Source organism: Doryrhamphus excisus, chromosome 20 (genome assembly GCF_030265055.1).
Source record: "Doryrhamphus excisus isolate RoL2022-K1 chromosome 20, RoL_Dexc_1.0, whole genome shotgun sequence".
NCBI lineage: Eukaryota > Metazoa > Chordata > Actinopteri > Syngnathiformes > Syngnathidae > Doryrhamphus > Doryrhamphus excisus.
This window is the reverse complement of record NC_080485.1, coordinates 10,413,506-10,441,442: the sequence shown is the minus strand read 5'-3', so window position 1 is coordinate 10,441,442 and position 27,937 is coordinate 10,413,506. Positions and strand designations below refer to the sequence as shown.

The window sequence follows — 27,937 nt, the reverse complement described above, 5'->3', positions numbered from 1 at the left end:
TTGTGTGAGATGCTTTGAGCGTCTTTAGTCACACTCTTTCAACATGTCATTCACAACCACGGCTGTATTAAACAATCGCTTGGGTTTCGTCAGCTCGCCAGAGGCTGAACGCCGCTTCAAAATGTGATCTTGGTGGCGTTTGAAAATGTAGCTAAAGCACTGTTGCAGGGCTCGGAATTTAAGAGCCAGAACTGATGTGGCTTTGACATTTCAGACGTCACCAGAGAAAGGCACAACACTGCAGCCGGGCCGCTTGGACACACTCGGTTTTCATACGATTTAAATACGGACCATAATGGACCGTAAAATGATGGACTTCTCCTCACAAAACCGTCCCGGGAGGCTTAATTTACTTACTGAAAACGACAATATTGTGGAAACAAAAGAAGGAGAATTAGGATGTGCAATAAAAACAGACTCACAGTTGACATGATATAAGTAGGGACATGCAACTGACAATGACACACACACACACGTACAATATATATATAATGCACACACGGATTACTCACAGTGTTTTGATAGAGTGTGAAGGTCATGTTGTACTTTGGCCCTTGTCGCCCAAGTATACACGCCGTTTCTTTCTCTTGCAGGATCTAAAATGTTCAAAAGTAGGGAAGATTAATTGCGGTTTTAAAATTAATTAATCATCATTAATCTCCATTTGCAATGATGACTGAAAAATGCAATTTTTGCTGTATTTTATGAAAGAAAGATAAATGATTGTATATATTTATACATATCAACAGCTCCAAAGTACTAAAAAGTAGCTAAAAATAGCTAACATCTAAAAATCTATTCACGTAACACTAGTTTCTTTAACAGTGTTAGAAGCAAAAGTTTTGTTTGAAACAAGAGTACAGCAAGAGTACAGAATCAGTTAAGCAGTACAAAATACACAATATAGAAAAATAAACAATGTAAACAACCCAAGTATTAACAAAATCAACAGTTTTTCCCAGAGTTATATACAAATACAGTATGCAGATAATATGAAACGAGATGAGATATATGACCAGTCTATACACTGAGATCTTGCTAGTGAGTTCAAATGAGGCATTATAGAAATACTTCACATAGAACTTAGTATGTTGCATTTAGAGCCCTTAATATATTGCACATGGAGGTTGATCAGATATTGCACAGTGAATGGGGTCTGGAGTAACTATACTGACTATAAAAGCAAGTATTACACAGATGTAAAAAGGTGATTACACAAAAGCTAAGCAGCATTGTGTTTTGCATTCTGTTCCATTACTGTACAAAAAATGAACCATACGGCGCCCTTAAAACCGAGGTACGTACCGATTTGTGGCATACTGTTACACCCCTAGTTCTAAATGTGTTGTTAGAACACAATGAAAGTTCATAATCAAGCCACCACAATAAAGACATTGTTATATTAATAGCTTGCTGACAAGGATCCAAATGAAAATCAGCATTGTCTTGGCTAAGGCGGAACTTTACAATATACAGCACACTAAGCATGTATATATGTTATTTTCCTCCTGCTGTGCTCTCCCGTTTCTCCCCAATCATATTTCCGATGCATTTCACACCCACAGTAAACATCACATGTTGTCTTTGCAATAAAGCCTGACAACTATTTCCATTAAATTACATTTCTATGACAGCAATTAGCATAGCATGCACGGATATGCTTCAGTCTCATCATTTTTCATGACTATATGATGTGTGCTACCCAAAACCGGAGAGAAGGTTTCTCCTCAGTTTTTTTTTCTCTTAAGGATTTCACACTGTGACAACAGCTTCAGACTCCAGTCATGCCACTGAGTCGAGACAGGGAGTCGGCGGAGTTTGTGTGCAAAGATCGAGTGGGGCTGAGGGGGGGAAGCCGAAACTAACAGCTCTGTTCTTGGGGACACGCCGGAGCTAACAGGCTTTCCCTGTAACGAGCACGGGAGAGAGCAATGGAGGAGGTGTATAGGAGACGTGGATCTTCAGATAAAAGCGGCTCTTGTCTCTCCGCCAGCTCCAAAAGGGCCCTGAAGCAACATCAGAGACGCAGGCAACCAACTTGGCTTCTCCTCTTGGCAAAAAAAAGGCGACCCAGAAGAAAAGAGATAGCGTGAAAGAGACAAAGCTTCCCTCCCACTACTTGTACGTGAGGCTGCCGCTCACAATGGCGTATCTATCCCAATCACTACACTTGTCAGCCACACAGCCATGAGCCATTTCCTCTGCTCTCTTACAAAAAAAAAGGACCATCTCTAAGCTGCAACGTGATTTTTCTATTGTACGTTTTGAGTGAGCGAGCATCACCACAGTCGTTTGCTCTTCACGATTCACAAAAGGACGCGCATGAAAACCTGAAGACGTTCACACAAACAATCTGATCCGAGTCCAAGAGATCCACCTAAAAAGAACGCAGATCTTCTGACAGAAATCTAATTGTTTCCGCTGTTTCCTGGAAGTTGAATGAAATCATCTGTGGGCGGTACGTGTTTGTGCAAGATATCTAGTGACAAATTGTTCAAAGTTTGAATGAGTCAAACCGTATGAAGACTAAAAGCCTTTGGCAGTATAACGAAGATGCTGATGATGATGATTGAGGGCAAGCCTGAGCCAGCCTTAACTACATACATTATAAAACAGGAAGGTTGTATAGATGCATTTATAGATGCATACAGTTTACTGGGAAGAGTTAAAGACGGAAAACTTCCTAAATGGGATAGGGATCACACAGTTGAGACAACCTTAAAAACCATTAAAGCAATAACACTAGTCATCAGTCACTATGATTACATACACACAGTATTCCTCAATTAACCACAATAGCACTTATTTGAAATATATATATTTCAAATAAAAATGTATTAGTATTATTATTAAAATATAAAATTTAAATATTGAGGAAAAATAGTTTTCTGAATTCTAAAGGTCAAGGTTTTAGGTCAATATTGGGTCATAAAAACATGTGAATTATTATGTGTATAATGCGCTTACTCACTGATTAGATTGCTGTAGGATATGTTGAACATGTCAAACAGAGGTGGTTAAAGGTTTACATTCTGCAGAGGAAATAACAATACATAACCTTAAAACTTATATTATGGAGCGTGTTGATGGGTGTAAGTCCCGGAGCATTGACTGATTGATTTAATAGCAAAAAACAGGTAAAGAACAGATAGAAACTATTTTAATCATCTGAGAGATCACAGAACATACCATGCCAGGACAGAAAATAAGTGTCTAAACCTTTTCCACCAAGGGCCACATACTGAAAAAGCTAATCAAATTTGCTTTAATACAAGATATTTTCATGTATAGTATACACAAAAAAGACAGAGCTTTGTGTTATTATTAAGAGCTGCAATTTTGAAGCTTTTGCTCTATTTTTCCTGGTTTTTGTTTTGTTTTGTTTGTTTAATTTTATTTCTAGAATGTGCCACTGGACCCAAATTGCCCCTAGGCTGAACTTACGGACACCAAACTGATTAGCCACAATATGATACAGACAGTAATGGCAATATGCTAATTTACATGTAAACTGGAATCAAGTATTTTTATTGGATGCAGGTTGCTTCTTATATTCATAATATTAAGGTCAATACAGGATTAGTATAGTAGTCGATGTGGTGGTGGAACATGGAGAACATAAGAGGGTAAATTAAACGTGCTAGGTGAGTATGGGTGTGTTTGCACAGAACATGTGTGTTGTTTGAACAAAGAGTTTGGTGTGGTAAAAGGTCACCCATCATTTGTTATGGAGACGAGCAGGATGTTGTACTGTACAGGCAAACTGCATTTTATAACATTTCACTGTAAATTACTGCATCATTCAGGATTCAGCTACGTTGCATGTCACACAGGACATGCCCACTGCATGTGGACAATATTGACACACACAAGACTTAGTGCAGACACATTTCAACCTTTAGTTTGTGTGTGTCTGGAGCAAAAAGGTCACTGCAGGTGTGTCGGGGGAATTTGGAAGATCTGAATGGTCCAATTACAGTACAGGTGACCAAAGTATATTATAGCATAGCTCGCACATGCACATTACAAATGAGTATTGGGTATACACAAACAATTCAACCTCAGTGCATGAATAAACGTGCTTCTCGTCTGTTGGCACTCAGAACCTGCACGTCGTCATCGGGCATTGTAAAACGCTTCTTACATTAAAGAGGTAAAACACAATGCGGTGATAATATTTTGTCATCCATCCTGTGTCGCTCACACACTCACACGCACTAGCATGCTAAACTAAGCTAACCCCGCTAGCTTCCATTCACGCTCCGTAAGAGTAGGTTCCGACAAGGTTTGCCGTTGTTTAATGTCATTTCAGCATGTTTGGTTCATCAACTCTTTTTTTGATGTTTTAAATGGTAATTTCCATTAATGGAGCCTATCCCAGCTGTCTTCGGGCAAGAGGCGGGGTACACCCTGGACTGGTCGCCACCCAATCACAGGGCACATATAGACAAACAACCATTCACACTCACATTCATACCTATGGACAATTTGGAGTCGACAATTAACCTAGCATGTTTTTGGAATGTGGGAGGAAACCGGAGTACCCGGAGAAAACCCACGCATGCACGGGGAGAACATGCAAACTCCACACAGTGATGGCCGAGGGTGGATGAACAATATCATTTAAATATTAAAATATAGAAGTAGTCCACAGAACCATTCATTTTTTCTGTATGTGGCCCTTGTGGGAAAAAGTTTTAATACGCCTAAATTACAAACATTTTAAAGTGAGGAACAAGCGAAGTTGATTGCTCCTGTGCTACCACGGCTTCAACTCTTCTGAGAAGGCTTTCTATACCATCTCCATTCTAGTGCTTCTCCGCTCAAGGTTGGAGCATAGAGTTGTCCAAAATGCTTTTTTCTGATATGAAGATTTAAGATTCAGAAACAACTAAAATACTCTGTATGTTATCGCCTTCTTCAACGTCCCAATACAATTGTCCCTATGATGCAGAACCTCTACAAAGATGCACGCTAACTTTCCTACCAAACAAAAAGCACCTCCCCCTCTTGTCCTCCCTCCTTCCAAATACACTGTTGTTTGTCCAAGGATAGGACGTGCTGCAGGTGATGGAGACAAATCACGGAGGAGACAATTAAGAGGCTTACAAGCAGGATGAGGGCGCGTGTTGAGCATCACATTAGGGAAGAAAGAGAAACCTCACGCAAACTGGCCTCACAGTTACACACACACACACACACACACACACAAAAAATACTCATTTTAATTCGTTGAGCAGCATGTGGCCCGTAGGTGTATGACCTTATGCCGTAGAAGTTAAATACCTCTCGCGCCTCATTTTGGCCTCCTTGTTCTCACACTCTCTCAGCCCTCTGCTGCATTTTAAGCAACGATGAAGGACTCATCAGACATGTTCATCTAGTTTCCACGCAAACGTTGAGTGGCGTCGGCTGGGCCGTCAGCCACACAAGCCTCAGTGAGGAATTGTGAGTGTGTAATCAGCAAGTTGCCTTGATCCCCTCTGGTATGTGCTCTTGGGAGTGTTTGTCAAAGAGCAGCAGCACAGCCTGAAGTCGTGATGAAAAAAAAAAAGGTCTCTAAAGCCATTTGGTGTCTTAAATGCATTTCATCAGGCTGGAATTAGATTTTTTTTTGAATCACAAATTGGGACTAAATATCAAACAAAACCAACAAATGGTTAATTCTGCTTGATAAGTGTCTTTATGAGATTGTCACACTGTCCGTTTGGCTTTGTGTGCCATAATGATCAAGGAGTTTTAATTCATTTCACTTGTCCAACATGATCTTACTTGATATTAAAAAAGCGTGAAAATACAACGCTCGTCTTAAGATGAGGCCTTTAAATGTGGATGTTTTAGATATAAAGGAGAAGTGTGTAGGGGGGAAGCAAGTCACCTTCAGTGTCTTTTGGGTTAATCATCGTGATTATTTCCTCACCGTCGACTCCGAGGGTCCGCGCCTCCATTTCACAGGCCTTCCCCTTGGCCACCTCCGCTAGCACCACCTCACCCTTATCGCGGGCAACATAATGGAGGTCCTTTGAAGGTAAAGCAAGAAAGAAAGAAACGTTAATCTAAAATGAATCTAGGCGACAGTGACAATACAGTAGTTCTTTTAGGGGGGGGGGGGTGCCGGGATATTTTGGCGGGAGAAAGAGGAAACAGATGAAATGAAAAATGAGATGTTTGAAGCCCGACATCAGACAGAGCAACGGTTGGATGAAATGTCGGTTCCTGTAGAAAAGAAAAAAAAAAACTTTGAAATCAGCCTGCTTGCACCTCAAACCTCCCTCCCTTCCCAAACTACCCCCGTGCACCCCTACATCTCTGTGGTTTTGAACTGTGGCGGGATGTTATCTGTCACATTTCAAAAGTGGGAGAGGAGGCGAGGGAGCGAGACGCCGCTTTCCTCTCTTTACACAGAAACACATCCAGCCGAGCGTATTAGCACAGCTGCCTGTTGGAAAAGTCTCTGTGTCTCCTCTTTGAGCCCAAAAACAGCCATGAAGGCAGCGCACGCTGCTAAACGATGCCAGCGGGAGGCTGATTACTTTTCAAGGCTGCCGTACCATTCATCAATGAACACGACGCATCACACTGGTGTTTGGGGCCCTCGAGGAAACAACAGGCACCTGAGGTCAATTCATCTTATTCATTTTAACGGGAAAAACTAAAGCACTGGTTAAATAAATGAGATTAAAACTGTCCCATGAGACTTGCACTGGTTGGTAAATAAAAAGGCGTCAAGGCACAGTCAAGCCCTCAGCTGCCTTAGAGCACAATTAGGGCCAAATTGTAAATATTCAGAAATACTGTACCTACAGTCCCTCCAAGAATAATCCTAATTTTAATTAGGACCATACCAAAAACATTTACAGATACCCACTCCATGACCGCACTGGAAATAAAAATGACAAATAATCACAGCTCCACCGATTGCCTGTAATTTTAAAATGATTGCTCTCAATATAAATAAATAGAGACACATCATAAAGAGTTGCTCTAATGCAAAGGAACTGGAGGTCACAGAGTTGACCAACTATAGAAATTGGTAATGGTAATGCTTTTATTTCATTTGAACATGCATCAGATTACAATTGAATGCATCACATAATCAGTTCACAGTTCCACATGTCCAAAAGGAGTAGGAAGAAGCAAAGCTTATTAAATCCTACCCCTCTATTTGGTACTTATTAAATCTTATTAAAGCTTATTAAATCCTACTTTAACAATCAGTAACAGTTACATTTGTTCACTTCCTGCTTTCCTAATATAGTTCAAGTTTCTTTATTTTATTATTTATTTTTGTCACATACCGAAGTAATTTTGATGTAATTATCGTTGTAATTGCACATCAAATTGTTTACCAAAAAGTGATTTCCCCTACTTGTTATAGATAAACTTATTTCTATCTGCTATAAGCCTACCCCTCCATCTGGTACATTTACAATCAGTAACCGTTACATTTGTTCACTTCCTGCTTTCCGTAATACAATTATGGAGTTAATTTTTATTATTTTGATTTTTTTTTAATTTTGTAATTTTTTGTCCCGTACCGAAGTACGAGGTGATATGACCATCCAATGACATAATGTGTATCATAGTAAGTGTCAATATAGTGATATGTATAGCACATCATGACTGGTTCAAGACTCTTCATCCTTGTATTTAGCAAACAGATAATTGTGATAACAGATGATTGTAGCGGATAACGGCTATATGTGGTACACAAAAAGCATCCCTTCGCACATGCACATCCGTTCCAACAGAAGCGAGACTGAATGGAAAACCCTCCTAACGTGACTTGAGGTGAGAGTGAATCACATCCTGGCCCCCACAGAGGGGCTCCTGCGAGTGGCGGGGGCCTCCGCGGGCCGGGTGCAGGGCCTGAGGGCCCATCAAAGGCTCCTGCATGTTGAGGAGAACCTTCCGCTTCAGCGACATCACAGGACAAGAGCGCTGTGACTTAGGGCTCGCCGTGGATAACCCTCAGCTGGCTAAAGGCAGCCCCCAGCTGGGCCTGCACTCTGCCCTAATACCCCCATATTGTAGGCCAGCTTTTGTACCCCCCGGGAGGGGGAGGAGAGGAGGAGGAGAGCTGCTAGTTTCCACAAGAGATGAGAAGCAGAGGGGAACGGAGGCTGGTGAGCGTAAGGGAATGGGAGCACGAGAGGTGGCGAAATTGAAAAAGTATGAATGGGAGCAGATTGGGTAATTACAGTGCTGTGTCTGCCCTCTGAGGCAACCGGTTGGAGGGGAAATGAAAATGGCCGACGAGAAGATGGCCTCAAAAGAAGCGACTAAATCAGCTTCCGGGGACTGAAGTGAGCGCAAAGATGGCACTCCTCAATTAGACATGAGAGAGGATCCCTAATTGATGACAACACTTTAGGCGGGGGAGTAAACAAGGAGTTTTAATGAAAGTGTGTATGTGTGTGTGCACGCAGCAGGAACAAATATTGGATGACATTCACGACAGGACAATATGAACATTTTACGCGGAGCACTTTATTCCAGCTTAGCCGCTCGTAAAGCCGTCTGGATGTGGAGAGATGGACCCAGCAAGAGAAAGAGAACGAGAGAAAAGAAGAAAACAATGAGCAAAACGTGAAAAGAGGGAGAGACAAACTAAGCGGGAGACTGAGAGAAGAGAAGAGTATCAACGCAACTAAGCGGGGATAACAGTAATACTGTGCATAAAACCATCAGATATTACACCTCTTATTTCCCCGCGTTCAAACGCAACACTAATCTTATTTATACAAGAGCTTTAGGGGTTGCAGCGCGCCAGCTAACCGTACTGATAAAGAGGCCTGTTTTTTAGTGGGCCATTTTTGCAGCGGGGAGGGGGGGGGGGGGGGGGGGGTCGAGGCTAAAAGCCCAATATTGACTGATATTTGGGTTGGTTCCAAATAAATGACGGATTAGGTTAACTGGCACACGGTGGCGCTTACAGCACATTAACATTGGCTGCGGGTTCTCTGTCAAACGGGATCACAACACGTGTGCACACACAATGAGGATTTGCTCTTGTTATGGGATTTAAGCCTTTAACTTCGATTTGACTGCTATCAGACGTCATCTCAACTCTTGTTCTGGTGTCAGCGCTTGTCAATTTTATTAAATTCAAATTGAGGTGGGGGGTAACTTCAATTTCTGATCTCTATAAAAAGTGCAGGTCCATTTTTTCTACTTTATTGACACTAAGTAACAAATAATTCCTTAGTTTCCTGCATATGTACAGGAGGTGCATACAGTATTTTTTACTTTAAAAGGTTTTTCCTACACCCAGATCAAGATTTCTTTGATGAAATCCTATTACATTCATTACATAACACCCAAAAATGTACTTTCATCATTGTCAAGCTTGACATCTGAAACCCTCATATGACTTAGAAAAGTTTTTTTTTTTACTTTTACACAAATTAAATTGAGAAAGTAGTATTTTGTCAGCCTCATTTTGAGTCTGTTTTTGCTGGTAAATAAATATGACGCATTAAATTCAAGCACGCGTGTGTAAAATCTCTTTGGCAGACTTTTATCCTGTATTGACGGACACACAGCAAACGCTGACAAGCAGGCAAAAGTCTGCAAATGAGAAAATACACTTGACTAATTAGCGCAGGCGGTAATCCCTGGACATGAGCACATGTGCTGAGCAGGCACACACACACACACACACACACACACACCTGTTACTAGCAGCCTTGTGTTTGACTAGCACCTCTATCAGATAGCCGTTAAGGACTTTTTCATAATGCTAATTACTCATCTAAGAGACAAAAGAGAGCTTAATGGTGAAGACGTGTCATACTTCCATCAGCACCAGCAAGCCTGGCGTCAGATTGGGCAGGGAGATAGTGCGGGAACCCGTCTCTTCCTGCACGTGTTTGCTCCGAGAACCAGCACAAGCGGGCCCGTTGGGGAACAAATGAGCTGGCATCAGATTCTGCTATCACACAATTTGATTTAATTAACAAGCTGTATCAAGCGCTAACGACCCAGTAAGAGCAGGAGGGGCGAAAAGGGGGTGGAGGAGGGAAAAAAAAAACTTGTCATCATTTTGGCTTATGAATGACCTAATTGCTTATTTTTATCAACTCATTATCAAAGGCTAATTAGGCAGCCACAGAACAGCGGCAATTATGACCAAAAAAAAAACTGTAAATGACTCCTGGTAACGCCCCCCCTCCCCTCACGAACACCACTCCACCTCGGTCACTGGTATCCACCCCCATAACCCCCACACCCCCCCACCTGGAATACTCCTCCCCTTCAATTTGGGCCAACATTAAAGTGTTTCATTTTAACAAAAGGTTTCTTCTTTTGGTGAAAGACCGAGAGGACCTCCATTGTGAGCTAGGAAACAATGGGGTCTGGGGAGAAGGGGGGGGGCGCAAATCGTGGTAGGGGTGAGGGGGGGTGGCGGGGTTGTAATATCACATATCACGCTGTGTAGTTCTAGAAAAGTTATCTGCGAGGAGTGTGTGGATCTAAGCGAGTCGATGATGCGTTATTGAGTTGTGCCGGCAAGTTGGACGTTAGAAAAGAGTTGAGGCCAAGGACGGGGGGGTTGCCCTCATTAACCTCCACACTCTACCCACCCCCAGCCCCACCAGCCGAGTGGCAAGTTAAAGTAACATAACAGCCTAATTAAGAGTGCAGGGTGAAATGTCAGTGTTGTTTTTGACTCTTTCGAAATGATGCAACGCTGCCCATTCGGTCTAGCATTGTTTTTAGCATCCTCTGTAAATAAATGAATGTTACACAGAGAAAAATAAGAGCACTTCATTTACATAGCCTGTGCTGTTGGATTATTAAAAAAACACATAAATGAATGGTACTGTACACATTTTTGGTGGGGGAAAAATCCATGACAATGCCTGGTCGTGAATGTTGGATCATGACAAGTCGAAAATCCACTGTACCCATGGTTGTTTATTTTGATCCTTACATTTGCCTGTTTTCTTTTTTTCAATCTCCGGATAGTTTTCCGCTACATATGACACTCCCCCCACCCCTTACTTCCGCAACACCCTCTTCCCGGCACCCTTTCAAGGTCTGCATGCAGCCTCGACGTCACCTTTTCATTGCAACTTCTCCTCTCTGGTCCGTATTAAGTGTTTCAGAGCAAAAAGGGGCCCCGCTGGATAAAAATAAAAGGGGGCGGGTGGTCGGGTCAGACACATGGAGGAGCGTTTCAGCATGGAGTGGAGTAAAGAAAAGAGGACGAGCGGAGCAAGAGGCGAGCCGAGGCCGTTGAAAAGACGGCCATCACACCTGCTCCCTAACACTTGAATGGGTTACAAGTCAAATGCAAATGCGAGTAACAAGGTTAGAAGGGTGAATGGACTGCTAAAAGAGGTGGTACAATACTCAAAAGTGGAGCCTCTTTGGAGTGTGTGAACTTCAGCGCTCAACATATGAAACTCAGGTGGCCCTGACCGGGGCTTAATTGTGTCACATTATTATATCTCAGACACAGCGGATGTGTACTGCATCGCTTTCCTTGGACAGGTGTTGGAAAGCGCAAAATATATTTTATATTTAATATTTAAATAACAATTGGAACATGTTCCAGGCAGTTGTATAGTTTATGACAGTGATTGCGCCGCAAAATTATTGTGTTACTGGTGCATTATTGGTTAAGTTTGTTCATTACATTTCATTTGTTTGTCATAATTAATGAAATGGGGGGTGGGGGGATTATAGATTTTCTATAGCATCATAGCAAGGCATGCCGGCCTTAATCAATATATAGAGGGTCGGGAGTGAGAAATGCAGTAGTTCATCCGCTTATCCTCATGAGGGTTGCGGGGGGTGCTGGAGCCTATCCCAGCTGTTTTCGGGTGAGAGGCAGGGTACACACTGGACTCGTCGCCAACCATTTATATTCATTCAAGCCGTAGTCCACGAAGAAAACCCACGCATGTACAGGGAAAACATGCAAACTCCACACAGAGATGGCCGAGGGTGGAATTGAACTTGGGTCTCATTGCTGTGGGGCCTGCGTGCAAACCACTCGCACACCGTGAAGCCAAATGCAGTAGTATCATCTGCAAATACCAGCTTTTGGTCTTTTGGAACTTTCCAGATGTCATTCATATACAGGGCGAGCAGTTTTGGTCCCAGTATTGACCCCTGGGGTACACCACAAGATCTAAATATTAGATATATTACATATAGATGTATATTCTTGGTCACACAGTCAGGAGATCTGGACGATCTGGGTTTGAATCTCCATTGGACATCTTTGTGTGGAATTTGCATGTTCTTTCCGTGTGTGTGTAGGGTTTCTGCAGATATTCAGGCGGCCTCCCACATTCCAGAAATATGCATATTAGGTTAATTGGTGACAGTAAATTGTCCATAGGTATGAATGTGCCCTGCGATTGGCTGGCGACCAGTCCAGGGTGTACCCCGCTTCTCACCCAAAGTCATCTGTGATAGGCTCCAACATACCCCCGAGACCCTAATGAGGATTAAGCAACATAGAAAATGATATGCCCCTAGCTTCACATATTACTTCCTGTTTGCTAAGTAGCTTTTTACCCAGTTCAAAAGTGACTCTGATTCCATACCATTCTAGTTATTTAAAATATTGTAATTAATTGTATTGAATGCTTTTGTTTAATTTTTACATACTGCCTGTCCCCATATGCCCTTCTATCAGCACATTTTTTTTATTACATCAAAATTGTAATTTATATCACTCACCATGAAAAGATCTTTGGCTTGTAAATCTACGGCCAGGAGGAAGGCCTTCTCAAAGCGCTGATGTCTGCACACAAAATGGCAAGGAAGTGAGATCATTAAAAATTTGTCTTCAAGTTGCAAAAATACAATTTGAATGTAAATTTCAGATGCATCAAACAAATAGTAAGCAGGTACAAAAAAAGCTAAAGTTGTTCCTTCAGTGCAGAGCCTGCTTTGGAACAAACAAACATGATGAGATGGTCTGGGGGGGGGGTGTTTTCTCGGTTGATGTTGATTGAGAGAGAAAGAATGCAGGTAGGTGATAAGAGAAGCGAAAAGAAGGGATGCCAAACAGTGGTGGAGACGTTAGTGGCCGAGTGCGTGAACAACAGCGTCTATTTCAGTCGAGCGGACGTTTCAAAAGGTTCTTGTGACAGATGTGAGCATGAAACAGGTGCACGGATGGTACCTTTGGAGTGAGGATGATTGAAATATCCATCATGAGCAGGACAAGAGTTAAAACGTCATTTTATGAGAAGTATTTTTTTGGATGCCACTTCTGGATTTTTGGTGTCTTGCAATACTTTAGAAGGTGAGTTCCTGCTAGTTATAATTTAAATCTTAAAACAATTTCATGATACACTTTAAGACCTCCTCGCGCCTTACATTTGATTTGATATGTTATGCACTAAAAATACATAGAAGATACAAAGTAAAAGGTTTAAGAACATGCAACAAGGATTAACTTTATTTTACAGTTTGACATGTGACATATTCAGTCTTCCAAGTCCTTTAAAAGACTTAACCCAAAGTTATCCAGCGTTTTAACATGTTAAAAATGCAACGGTAAAAAAAAAGCATTGTTGCATTGCAATGGAGGATCATGTGTTACCTGAGAAGGTGGTGGAAAAAGCGACGTGCGTATCGGCTGATTGGCTCCTTGTAGTCCAACGTAACATTACCAGGCAGAGGTGTAGACGGGGCATAAAAAGCTCCTAATGCAGCTTCCAGTTGTGCTGCATACAAAACAAAAACAAAAAAACTGTAAAAATCTGTAAATTAATCAAAGGTGCATTATACTGTATGTTCTATAAGTATAATTGGAAGATAATAGACAAATAATTAAAATAATGTAGAAATAATGTACTGATACCTTCGGTCTGTGTATCCAGTGGGTGCCTCAATAGGTGGTTGATGATGGAGCTCAGGCCTCGGAAGCACTCCTGTCCCATGATGCTCCAGTCCATGGCCTCCAGGATGCAGAGGGCCTCTCGGACCTGACCACAACGCAGCCGCTGGTGGAGAAGCTCCTCTGTGCCCAGCTGGCCCCCATTCAGGGCCCCTGACACATTGAGAATGAAGTTTATTTCATGGAAATGTGAATAAACAAAACATGTCATAAAAAAAGGTTGTAGTTAGTTTTTCTGAAGATGTATATTTAATTTACTGGTTTTTATAGCGTATTTATTTATTTTTATTTACATCCTAATTACCACATGGTGGCCGAGTGGCCCATCTCTGTGTGCAATTTGTATTTTCTCCAGTGCGTGGGTTTTTTCCGGGTACTCCGGTTTCCTCCCACATTCCAAAAACGTGCATGTTAGGTAATTGGTTAATCCTAAAATCAGCTGGCATAAGCTCCAGCATACTCCCACGACTCTAGTGAGGATAAGCGGCATAGAAAATACATGGATGGATATTTCATAGGTAGGGATGCTCATCTATTACCAAGCATAAAATGTGCAACCAATAAAAGGTCACAGTGGTGAACTGTGCAAGTAATCAGCACCAGCAGAACTGGACATGACTTTCAAATTAATGAAGGAAGTGTGTGCAGATCATTTGCGTATGCTTGTGTGTGTGATGGGGCAATTAAAATGACAAGCTAGCAATTAGCAAAGCTCAAATCCCCTACAGAGTGTGCTAATGTGTGTAAATACATCTGCTGCACTGTGTGTGTGTGTGTGTGTGTGTGTGTGTGTGTGTTTATAGGGGGTCTCCTCCAACTGGGAAAAAAAAACAACAGATCATTCTCAATTCTGTCCCAAAACAGTCTTAAAATCCAATTTGATTATTCAATTTAATTTCTTCTGGTGTTTGTATTCACATGGGCACAAAAAACTAACGCCAATTAATAATTGTGTCAACTGATTTCATGCAAATGGCAACAAAAGTGAAGCACAAAAAGTGACTTTGGTTGTCAAGAACGTATTCAAGTCTATTGGAGTGATTAGCACCACTGGACACTGGAGTTATATAATTGGACGTCACTCAGCTCTCATTTGCGGGACATAAATGGTATTTTCCCTGCTCTTCTTTCATAGAATAGAGCTGCATGGTGCAGACCCAGTTTTGGCCAACGTGTGTGCCCAGATGAGATATCTCAGTGCAGGCAGGGGGTGGTGGGGGTGCTGCCTCTTATGGAATTAAAGAGAGAGAGAGAGCGAGAGAGAGAGAGAAGTTGGAGCTTGGCCAAGTCTTTCTTCACTCTGTCATGTAGCGAGACTTGTGAAAAGAGTCAACACAGAAAAGGAGTGCGAGCAAACAAACAAATGAGTTTGGGGGGGTTGTATATATACAGTACGTGTTTGTGTGTGCGTGTGTGTGTAGAAGCCAAGCAATAGAAGAATAAACGTGTGTGTCTGTGGCGAAGGAGGGGGGCAGGGGAATTATCATGGAGAAAAAGACGTGCAGTAGCTTCCTTCATCAAAACCTTGGCACACGATCAGAGGAGGGGGACGCCATTGTTAGAAGACACCCTCCCCCTTTCCTCATGCATGCAGACAACACACACCATCTTCTACCTACCTCGCCCAAAACACCCCCACACACCGCCCCCAGTTCCCCAACTTGAACAGCACATAGCAAGGAGGCACGGTGGCTCCGTCTTTTCCAAAGTCACAAAGACTGTGTTGTGTTGTCCGTGTTTACTATAAGTGTGGATACGCTACGGAACATTTTTGATTGGCAAACTTTATCTGGGGGACCCGAGGGAGTGCAGAGCCACCGTCAACAGTTTATCGGAAAACTGCATCCCAGAGAATGCACCTGCAGGGAGGGGGCGCTTTTGCCCCAGGACGATTATCGAGTGACCTCTGAGAGAGCGACTCCTGCTCACCTTGGCGCCCATCGTCAAATTAACGTCCCTTGGCAGTGTTACAGAGTCAGAGCCACAACAGTGAGAATACATAAAAGAAAGGAATATATTTTACATACCCAATCGGAATCTTAAGGAAGCTAATGGTCCTCCGTGAAAGGCCAGCATGAGCGTATCTGCACCCTCATCGCCACCTTCTGGACCTGTTTCCCATTGTAGTCTCTGCAGGCCTCCAGTGCAGCGCAGATGTTGGGCCAATTGTAGCGTAGATGTCGGAGTCACCTCTTCTGCCACCAGCCCCATCTTCAGGGGTGCCAGGCCCACATCAAAGCACATCAGATCGCCCTGAACAGCCCCCGCCACGGCCATTGCTCCAGCAGGATGCCAAGCCAGGAGAGTGGGCGGCACGAGGCAGGAGGCCAAAAGTGAGACGCACCGTCGCTGGTCGTAGAGGACCACGGAGGCGTCACTAAGACCCAGGAGGAGTATCCTTTCATTGGGATGACGTGAGCAGGATATGGGATGTGAAGGTAGTGGGATGCGAGTGACAGACAAGCGGTGCAGTCGTCCTCTCGGACATTCAAACACAGAGGATTTAGCCCAAGAGCCCTCTTTGGATGCTTGGGGTCCAGCAGGGGCTTCTACCGTCAGCAGGTGGTAGGACTGAAGCTGACTGAAGCTGCAGTCTAGGAGGTCACCTTCTGTCTGGGATGAGCTGAGGACCTGAAGAAACAAGAGGACCACCCTCATCAGATACAAAACAATGAGACAGACAGTACCAGATATGCTTAGTAAATAATTATTATATCATTGTATTTAATAATTCCGGTTTCCTCCCACATTCCAAAAACATGCTAGGTTAATTGGCGACTCCAAACTGTCCATAGGTATGAATGTGAGTGTGAATGGTTGTTTGTCTATATGTGCCCTGTGATTGGCTGGCCACCAGTCCAGGGTGTACCCCACCTCTCGCCCGAAGACAGCTGGGATAGGCTCCAGCACCCCCCGCGACCCTCGTGAGGAAAAGCAGTAGAAAATGAATGAATTGTATTTAGCACGGCGATTGAGTGGTTAGCGCGCAGACCTCACAGCTAGGAGAACAGGGTTCAATTCCATCCTCGGCCATCTCTGTGTGGAGTTTGCATGTTCTCCCCGTGCTTGCGTGGGTTTTCTCCGGGTACTCCGGTTTCTTCCCACATTCCAAAAACATGCTAGGTTAATTGGCGACTCCAAATTGTCCATACGTATGAATGTGAGTGTGAATGGTTGTTTGTCTATATGTGCCCTGTGATTGGCTGCCAACCAGTCCAGGGTGTAACCCGCCTCTCGCCCAAAGACAGCTGGGATAGGCTCCAGCACCCCTCGTGAGGATAAGCAGTAGAAAATGAATGAATGAATGAAAAAGTATATAATACACACCAAAATTGACACCGTATATATATAAATAAAATTTACCAAATTAAACTGTAGGATGCACTTTGAGCTACTAGAACATCGAGCTTCAAGGTATCAGGAGTCAGCGATGAAGCATAGATGGATTACTTCACACTCCCTCATCTTTGATGTGTTATCATTGATGTTAAACCATCCAGTGGGTCACCCTTCTCTGGTACACCCCAAGTCCAGACATGCACAGAGCCCCGCTTTTTCCAGACATCTGAAATAAACACACACAGCGCCCACCCCCCATGGAGCAGCAGGAGCATGCTCTGAGGGATTATTGAGAGCAGGAAAAAAAAAAATTCAGGAGGACAGTCATCCCGGCGTAGACTATGTGCAGGCAAAATAAACTCCCTTCCTCCCGTCCAATTCGCTTTTTTGGCAATACGTGCCAAAAAAAATAATAAAACGGGCGGCTTTGTGGAAAGAGAGCAAGGCAAGCAGACGATCCTTCTTTCTGTCTACATGGCGGAATGAAATGGGCTCATTTAGCCAAAGCTGCCACGGTCAATGCGAGGCTCTGATAGAGGCTTTGGTGCTGTGAAATCCCTCCTGAAAAGCTCCGTTAGTGACTGCACACGTCCGTAGACACCTTCAAGCCAGCAATGTTCCCGGTTCCTGGTGGGCGTTTTTTTATCAAGAACCCCACCTGTACCTGCACCCACCAGCTGATTATAATCCAGGTGCAACTGATTCTGTATTCTGGATTTGAGCCTTGGTTGTCAAATTGTATCCTTCTCATAGTGAGGAAGGCTTTTTTCCAGGCTCCCTGTTTGACGCCCAGCCCCTGCCTGTTCAGGGAGAAGATGTTTGACCTTGAGTTGAACAGAAGCGCTTATCATTAGCTTCTTTGATTGACAGCCTGTTGTTTATGAGTAAAGTGGCAGATGATGTCTTTATTCCCAGAGGATGTTGGCCTCTATTCTCTGCCTTCTCCTTTAAGTTACACAATGTTCTGTGTGCTATGTTATGGTAATATTTGTTTCGAACACGCTTAACAGGTTACATTAAAGAACATCACATGTTTACACTCGCACAGTTCAAGATGTCTGAAAAGAAGTAGGAAGAAGCAGAGCTCATTTAATTGGAATGAGAGCTGGGAAAACAAGGTCAAGAGCATCTGTGAGTACCAAAGTGAGAGAAAGTGCGAGTCAGACAGACAGATGAGAAAGTGGGAATTTAAGGAGACAGGAAGCGGGTGTAACGTGTGAGAGAGGGTGAAAGGCAAAGAGGAAGTAGGTGCAGCGAGAGAAAGAGAGAGATCCAAAGACAGCAGGGAAACACAGGCAGGCAGACAGACAGACAGAGAGGCCCCCGCTAAGTAGCTTTCTCCTGGTTATTGGTTTCAGTGACTGGTCAAAACTATTCTTCCCTATTCCCCCCCACTCCCCCGCTCTCTCTCTCTCTCACTCCCTCACTCTCTGGCACATTTTTTTTCCCCTCCGTGGCGTGAAAGATAAAGCGGACGGGCCCAACTGTGTGGCTGGCCCTTGTTCACAGCAGTGGCCTTTTGAAGCCAATTTTCCAGCTCACGGAGCAGAGAAAGACGGGGAAGAGACGACTGGAGAGATGGAGGGACTCGGAGGAGAGTCAAGGGATGATGGGATGGGTGGGGAAGGTGGCGAAGGAGGGGTGTTCAGGAGGGGTGGGGGATGAGAACGGGAAGTTTTAGGTGAATTAGGGTTATAGCAGTTGAAGCAGTGATGTGAGTCACAGCAGGATTACCTGCCAAAATATTCCACACACCTTAAATACCGTAATTGCTGCCACTGAACATAATTGTCGAGACATTGCGAATAAAGCCAAAACTGCAAAAGCAGATTTTTTTTTTTTAAGTCTAAAAAGCAGTGAAGCTCGGGGGTAAATTCTGCACTTTACATTCAGCACCAAAGCATTTCATGCTTTGAAATACTAAATTTCTAGTGCTTTTTACCGCCTGAACTCTCTGCATAATGCAGCTTTTCATATAAACATTTACATTTTATGCTTCCAATATAGTCTTTTAAGCAATCAAGCATTGATTAAAATACCCGGCAGAATGTTGAAACGAATGGTTTCCATTTAATAAGGTGGACAATCTTTTTAGAGTGTTTCTTGCTTTACCAGCTACAAAACGCCGAGCAGCGCAATGCCAAAGTAAATAGTAATTAAAAAAGGAAAATACAGATCAAACAAGTGCGGAAAAACTGTTTGGTGACAGATAACAGGATCGTCATGCGCAGCAGGGAGGGAATAAAATACATACACACACACACACACCCACACATGCAAGCAAGAAAACATTCACGTGGTGTTTACATTTCATTAAGAATAATAAATGCCAGCAAACTGTGTGTGTGCGTGTGTGTGTGTTGATGTTAAGAAGCATGAAGTATCATTAAATATGTTAACAGGCTGCATAAAAACAAACTGTCTATGTGGTTTTTTTTTGCACCCCCTCAGTATGCCATGGCTCCACTTTATCAGCATCATGTGTGTGTGTGTGTGCGTGTGTGGAGGGGGGCATATGAATTAAGACCACATAGGGGAAGAAATCAGACTTTTACAAATACCGAGAGACTGGCTAGAAAATTGGCTTAGTGCGGCAGATAGCGAGGTGAACAAAAGGAACATACACATGAGCTTGAAGTGATTGAAGTAGCTGGCGTCTCGCAATGTGGCGCCCGCCGTTTGATTCCCGCCACGGCTCTCACGTAAACTGCTCGCTTAATTTCACACCCCGCATCTGAACGGTGACAACAAACGCTTTCATTAGAGCAACGATGCCGCTCTGAAGAGAACGCAACGGGTGTAGGTGTTGGAGGGGGGGTTGGAAGGGGGTGCTGTGTGAGAGAGAAAATACTCGAGGTGAAGGAGTGTGATAAACGATAAACGTGCAGAAGGTTCTAAAAAAGCAAAGCAAAACATCTGTTTTGATTATTTCAATATTCATGTCCCCCCCCCACCGTGAATTTGTTGATTGGTAACGCTCATCATTCCTCCCTCTTACAAACTGCCTCCATGAGGTGAATATTTTGCATACGCTTAACAAGGTACATGACGGGCGGAGCGGAGTTAAGCTCCTGATCGGTAATTTGGGATCTTTCATGTGTTTTTCGGCGTCAGGCCAATTGGCTCTCGGGGAGGGGATCTTGCCAGAGGCCAGGAGGATGTGCTTAAAAGGAGCACGTACGTAAATGTGAGTTCTCAACTGTGTATGCCGTGTGGGCGTTCTTCACGCCGCGCCGCCGGCTTGCCTCCTGCGGATTCAACACGGTGAAGCGCGGAGGTGCATCCAGGAGAGGTGCCACCCTATAGGTGACTAACACGCCATACACAAATCCCATCCCCCACAATCACGGGTCTGCACGCCAAACAGCACCGCTGCTTGTGGGTTTTAAATGTACGTTTTAAGCATACGAATAAGAGCACCGACGACTTTGAAAGGAGATAGTTATTTGGTTGGGGAATGTAAACAAATTTCTTGCAGACTGCACAAATGAATGCATATCATTCATTGACTGTTGATGAATACAGTTGGAGATACACTGTAGACCCTATTTCCATATAGCACACATATTCTTTCAGTAATCCTTGGCAGATATGTGACTATATATACTAACACTTCATGAAAACACATGTAAACAACTTCAAACACAAAAACTGAACCGATACCTTTTTATGTTACAATTTCTTTCTTTTTTTTTCTCTTTTTTTTTAAATGGCAAGTTCTGTGTTCTTATGCCCAAGTGACAATTCCCAATGTTGAATGGTTCAGTTGAAACCAAACACTTTTGTACTTATAAATGTACATGATAGAACGCAAAGATTACGAAGTAATCAAAATAAACACGTCATTTAATTAATGAAATCGTTTCTACGCATGTCATACAGAGAGCAGACGATACATTGGAAACATGACCATACTGTCATGCAAATAAAATAACATACAATAACATAACCAGAGCAAATTTCATCTGAGTGATTAATTTAAAAAGTTGTATAACATCATTCTATTAAAACAAGTCAATTTTGGCCTAAATCATTTATTGATAATGCTGGTCATCTCTGGTAAAAATCGCCTAATTCTTTAGTTGAATGCTCGTTATACCCTATAAGACAATGGCCTGTGTCAAGCGGGTGACATTTTTGATTGATTGGTCAAACATGATGAAACGGATTTTACGTCTGAAGTATCAGACCAGGCAAAAAAAAGGAAGTGGAATGAGTGCTATACCTGGAGACCCTCCGAGGGTGAGCAGCTCAACAGGACCAGATTGTTCCTGTGCACGTTTGCAGGGGACCAGGGCAACAGCTCCTCATCTTGCTCACTACACCTCCACCAGCACAGTGCCAAGTCCTGCAAGCGGTTGACAGCCAGGCCTTGGTGGGGCCCATGTGCCCATCCTGATAGTTCCACACATTTCACCTGAGTAAGGAAAGAAGTAAAAGGTACAAGATGCTGAGACAGAAGACAGGGGCAGACATTGAAACATACACTATTCACTCATTTCTGTAGTTGGAATGTTTCTCATTATTTAGATTTAAGCATCAGTGTCATTTGTATTCACACATCTGCTAAATGTTTTTTCTTACAACACGTCCACATTAGTTAAGGTACGGTATTCCTGTCACTTCACATCCATGCAATGACCATCCACCTCTATATCTGCCCAGATATTCAACCATCTCTGTTTACTTTCCTGCCATGACTGCCAGGACCTGGACTTTGTCTTTCTCTGACCATCTGGTGCAGACATCTTCAGGATATTTCTCCATCATCACTGGCTTCAAACCATTTTGTGATCGCCAACTCAGGACTTCTCCTTATTACCATGACTGACTCTGTGTGAGTGTGAATGGTTGTTTGTCTATATGTGCCCTGTGATTGGCTGGCGACCAGTCCAGGGTGTACCCCGCCTCTCACCTGGGATAGGCTCCAGCACCCCCGCTACCCTCGTGAGAATAAGCGGTAGAAAATGAATGTATGAATGAAAAATAACACTATGTACATTGCAATAGCTGTGAAACAGATGAGGGGTAGGATTGAATAAACTTTGTAAAACGGCAAATTGTACTATGTGAGCAATGTAATACAGTTGTCTCTCGCCATCCCATGGTTCGAATATCACTCCCACACCATTTTGTTTATTTTGAAAAAAGTGATTAATTAATTAATGGTCGGGAACATAGAATAATAGGAGTATGAACATGACTATTTCATGTCTACAGGGCTCTAATAATGTTCACATTTAGCAAGTTAGCATTAACTATGAAAATATTCACTTTATTAATATTGACTACTACTTAGAGAAAATTCACTTATCACGGTCAGGTCTGAAACTAATTAACTGTGATAAACAAGGGACAACAGTACACCAAAAACACATGTGTACTACAGAGGACACAAATGAATAGGCTGGTTCCCAGGAGGATATAGAGGGATGAATGGAAATGATAGAGGGAAGGGTATAAAGTGCTGCCCAAAAAAGCTGAATGGTGGATCAGTGACAGCTGAAATGGGGAAAAAAAAACCCTACTGTGTTAATAACGTACTATATATCTAGCCCCTGCATGCCCTCTCATCTCTTCCTAGATAAATATATTTTTATATTTTGTTGCGTTTGCTGGTCAGCAATAATCAGAAACCACTTTTCTGTGGGCCGGATTAGCTGAGCCTCTCCTTGTAGCCCCCCCCTCCCTCGTTCCCCTTCCAGCTTAGCCCACTGGACCAGGGCAAGCGATGCATGTATCTACGGTTACTGTGAGTTGGGGGGGGAAGGGTAGTAAATGTGCACACATACATTGCAAGCACTGTGCAAGGTAGCTGCTGCTTAAAAAAGAAAAAAAACACACACCCAGACATGCACACACATCTGGACACACACAAGGGTGTGGCAGTGATGTGATGATGTCATTGTCGGTCACCAGCTGGCGTTGTAAGAGCAAAGATGGACAAAAGTACACTACTATCATCAGCAGTGAAGCTCCAGTGTCCTTGCTTGATGAAAGACAATTTCAATATAATGAAATGTCATAATTTCATCAGATTTGTGTAATTTGCTATTGAGATGGGTGATATGGCCGAAAATCTGTATTGCATATTGCATACATTGCAACCTCCTAACATATAATATAACGATATATATTATGATATCTGCATTAGCATATAAATTCATTATAGAACAATTTCAAAACAGTTTACAAGCTACCAAGGCTCCTCCTTTGGATGCTGATGTCTGCAGCAACTTATTGAGTCATTTCTGGTTGCTGCGAGAGAAAGGCAGTGGTCAACTCAACTGTGCAGTGGACATCAACCGCTACCTCAGTTACACCTACAGCAATGGCATGAGAGAGCAAGCTCTCCGCCTCTGTGCAGCTCTTATGTGTCAACCTGAACCCAACATCCTGTTTAACATCAAGGAACCCACCCTGAAGAAAGCCAAAGAGCATCAGCAATAGTGGAGTAGTGGAGTACCAGAATAGTGTATATAGGCATATGCACGACATTAATAGAACTAGCCTGGCTGTGGCTCCAGATTGCCAATGCTTATGGACTGATACCAATAAAGCTGGTGGAGCCGGCCCGTAGCTGATACCTCATCCCAGAGAAGAAAATTAAAGCATGTATGGATGATCTCACATTATAGACAACATCTGTCATCATCTGGTTGCTTCTCTAAAAGGTCTTGAAGAGCTCATAACAGGGACATAAATGAGCTTCACATCTGCAGTCCAAGTCCAGGTCCTTATTCATGACGAAAGGAAAAGTGACTGACCAGTTCTGCTTCCCAATGGGAGACACTCAGTGATGACTTCGAAAGGTGGCTGCTGAATGTGGAAAAAAGCCTCGTCTTCTGTGGTCACTGCTAGTCTACGAAGTCCCGATCATCATTGTGGAGGGTTTTGAAAGAAAGATTAGCCAGTTCCAGGCAGGTGGCTGGGCCTGCCACGGAGCTTTAGCGGCATTGCATTCTTCCAGCAAAACACCAAGCTGCAGTCTGGCAGAGGAGTTCAAGGTGACCTGAGCCAGAGAAGTCCTCCTCTACAGAGAGTCCGTCAACACCTTCAGCAGGTGTAGGTCCAAACAGGACAAAAGAGGGGACAACCAGGATGCCACAGAATGAGCGAATGCACGGCATCCTGGTGGGATGCCCAGTGGCTACTGAGTTTGTCAAAATCTAGCTAAGGTAAAGCTAGAGGAAGGGAGAAGCAAAGACTGATCCAGGAGGAGGTACCGTATGGGCTGAGGTGGACTGAGATAGCTTCAGACAAATGATGGACATGTCCGAGAGTGACCTTGGGTGACATTTGAGATTCCCAGACATCATGATCACCTGGGCAGTGGGTCATCTGGGTGAGGTTGTTACATAAAAACTGAAAGTTACCTCACTAGAGATGCATCCAGGATGCGCCAAAAGGTGTATCTTAGCACTAATACTTTAGATACTGCTATGCTCATGTGCTGCTAAGCTTTCCCTTCCAATTTGGTATCAAATGTATATGCAGACTTAAATCATAGCACTTGCTGAATGCACCAAAAGTGACACTAAAATTCAACTATGGTTCCATCGAGGACCAACGAATGAGAATATATATTCAAAAATATTATTTGAATAAAATAATAGACCATATTTCCAAAATTGATATGCATTTGAATAACATTTTCATTCATTCATTTTCTACCGCTTTTCCTCACGAGGGTCGCGGTGGGTGCTGGAGCCTATCCCAGCTGTCTTTGGGCGAGAGGCGGGGTACACCCTGGACTGGTCGCCAGCCAATCACAGGACACATATAGACAAATTCACCATTCACCATCATCATTCACACTCACATTCATACCTATGGACAATTTGGAGTCGCTAATTAACCTAGCATGTTTTTGGAATGTGGGAGGAAACCGGAGTACCCGGAGAAAACCCACGCATGCACGGGGAGAACATGCAAACTCCACACAGAGATGGCCGAGGGTGGAATTGAACCCTGGTCTCCTAGCTGTGAGGTCTGCGAGCTAACCACCCTAACACCGTGCCGCCTGAATAAAATTTTATGCAGTTATTTACAAATTAATTTGTATTTTTTAATAGGTTTTTTTTTTAGAAAAACCTTTTAGAAAAATCATTGCATCTGAAAGTTTCCTGCATCCCGGTTTAGTCCCACTAAAGGACCGAGGCACACTGGTTGGGGACCTCTGGTTTCAGTGACATCCATCAGCACTGATTCTGAATACCATGGGCAGATTATATTGACATGGCAACACACAGCAGCTGAAATCTGGTTGGGAAAAACACACACACACACACACACACACACACACACACGTACTGGAAGAAGTGCAGCCAAGAGACACCCTATGAAATAAAGATAATAGACCATTGGGAATACATCAATACAATTTCATGGAACACATACTAGAATTCAATCGTAAATGTAGGTCAGTGCTTCTGCAGTGTTTAGGCTAGCAGAGAAGGCTTTGCTGGCCCTGATGACACACCACTGGTATGTGTGTGTGTGCGTTTGTGTGTTGCACTGTACCTTTATTTCAGAAGCTGAGAGTTTGTCTGTGTCCCTGCCAGCCTCCTGGGAGTCCTGGTTCTTTTTGCCGAGGAAAACCGCAGCGACTTGGCTCTGCTTTAGGAAGGACAGCAGAATCAGCCTGTCGCTCAGCACCGCTGCCAAAGGAACACGGACACATTTCTCATTAAATGTAATGAAGGGATGCTTGAGGGTATGATGCAAAGACGGTAATATAACATATGGATGTATACATAGTATGGACAAAAGCATGGGGACCTGGTCATTCCACTGACAGGAAGTGATGAGTAAAATGTGGTGGTGTTCTTCCTTGTAGCTACGACAGCTACACTCACTCTGGGGAAGATTTTCCACAAGAGTCTGGAGTGTGACTGCGGGACTTTTTGTGGATTTGTGAGGTCTTCGAGCCTAAGTGTTACAAACAATGAATAATAAGAGTGTAAAGGTGACTGTGGGGTGTTATTTCATGTCTACGGGGCTCTAATAATGGCAAAAATCGTATGTACAAAGTAATGAATGGATTTTCTATGCTATAACTACAAAAATATTCAATTAATACAGTAAATATTGAATCACTTAAGCACAACAAAGGAGGGACGACTGTGATCTTCATCCTAAAAGGGGAGGGGCTTACGTGAGCTGGAAACGGCTCTGTTTGCTTAGTTTTTTTTAAAGCAGCAGCACCAGCTGGATAGCAGCAAGTTAAATGCATTAAATATATTTTTTATGCTCTGCTGAATGAACCACTGCCAAAATGGAGGATTATCCAAACTTAACAGAAGGCTATCAGACTTTTACAAAACAGTATATAAAGTGAAATGTCTTGCAAAAATGAAGAATTACAATTCACGGCTAAATAAAAGGTAATGAGGCCAAGCCTGACTGATCAAATGAGTTTGAATACTTTTGTCTGTGTAGCATCCATGTTTACCACTTTGCCTCATTCCTATTTGTATTCCTGGCTTCCTTCCTACTTTGTGTCCCGTTTCCCTCTCTGCTGCTCCCTGTGTTCTCCCTTCTTCCCTATTTTCCGTTCCGCTCAGAATTCGACAAGCTTGAAGGCCTTATTTCTTTTTGTGAAAACACAGTCGATCCTGTTCAACTCTTCAGGAGCCACATGGAAATGCTGATTAGCAATTAAGACCTCCCCCCCTCCTTCAAATTAATCTGTTTATGAAACCAATTAAACGGAAAAGAAGGGAGGGGGGGGTTGTAACACATGTCTCTCAGATATGCTGCTTTGAGTTGAACGAGTAAGACTGCACCCCGAGATTTGGAAATCTAACCGACAATTAACCACGGTCTGTGTGTGTGTGTCTACATGCAAGCGTAGTGCTATGATTACACTTCAAATAAATCGTCTGTTCTAAATTAATACGAACATATTCACAAGGAAAAAGGGAGAAAATGCTTAAAAATGAAGAAAAATGAACATAAATCAGGTCAGTGGAGGCGCTGCTATCCGTCTGTTGGATTATGAAGCATTTGTCAAAATGGGTTCAAGGCTTAAAATCCATCACAAAATAAAGTTATGAGCCACACACTGGATTTTAGACACAACAGTTAATGCAATATTAAGCATCTTTGTGATAGATTAAAAGGCAAATCAGAGTTAAATTCAGTTTTGCATTGATCTCTATGGGTGTCTATAAACGGGATTAGGATTAATCCCATTCATTCCCAAATGAAGGCGAGGATATGAGACCAGGCCATGGCTCAATGTGGGACCAGGTGGTTGATTTGGCATTATAGTCCAGACCATCCTGATCCCCCCCCCCCCCCCCCGCCCCCATGCTTGCATACAGTACTAAGGAGTACAGCCATGTTTCACATACTGTATGCAAAAATTAACACATTATATACAGTGCCATACATTCACACCCGCAAGCACAAAACTAAACTTTAAGCATGTTCAAGCATGTGCATGACCCCCACCATATCCAAACAGACAGAATCGCACATCCCCGCCCTAAATCCATTTAATGCCATCTCTTCAGCAGCATGTTGACATAAGAGGCCAATGGGCTTAACCAAAGCACATTTAAAACACGAGTAAATGAAACTAGCTATGAAAAATCACTTAAGGATGCTTAATCACGAAGCATCTGTGCAGCTCGCCTGGAGGACGTCGCTAATACTTTGATGGTGTAAACCTATGTAATCTAGCGCTCTCTGTGATGCAATATCGGAAATACAGCAATGCAGGCA

The 27,937-nt window shown here is 43.1% G+C and overlaps 1 protein-coding gene across 13 annotated transcripts in view; it reads right to left on the bottom strand.

Moving 5' to 3' along the window:
• The window catches only part of wdpcp (WD repeat containing planar cell polarity effector), a 104,720-nt gene that overhangs the window by 20,240 nt on the left and 56,543 nt on the right, over positions 1-27,937 (bottom strand). For 12 of the 13 annotated variants that reach the window (XM_058058182.1, XM_058058189.1, XM_058058183.1 and 9 more), the window contains 8 exons: positions 25,730-25,866; positions 21,432-21,623; positions 15,895-16,498; positions 13,832-14,020; positions 13,571-13,694; positions 12,700-12,763; positions 5,879-6,020; positions 513-596 (listed from right to left, as the gene is read on the bottom strand). In XM_058058182.1, the coding sequence (XP_057914165.1) occupies positions 513-596; positions 5,879-6,020; positions 12,700-12,763; positions 13,571-13,694; positions 13,832-14,020; positions 15,895-16,498; positions 21,432-21,623; positions 25,730-25,866 (1,536 nt within the window). The remainder of the gene's footprint in view (positions 1-512; positions 597-5,878; positions 6,021-12,699; positions 12,764-13,570; positions 13,695-13,831; positions 14,021-15,894; positions 16,499-21,431; positions 21,624-25,729; positions 25,867-27,937) is intronic. The other variant, XM_058058192.1, reaches the window with a different exon arrangement.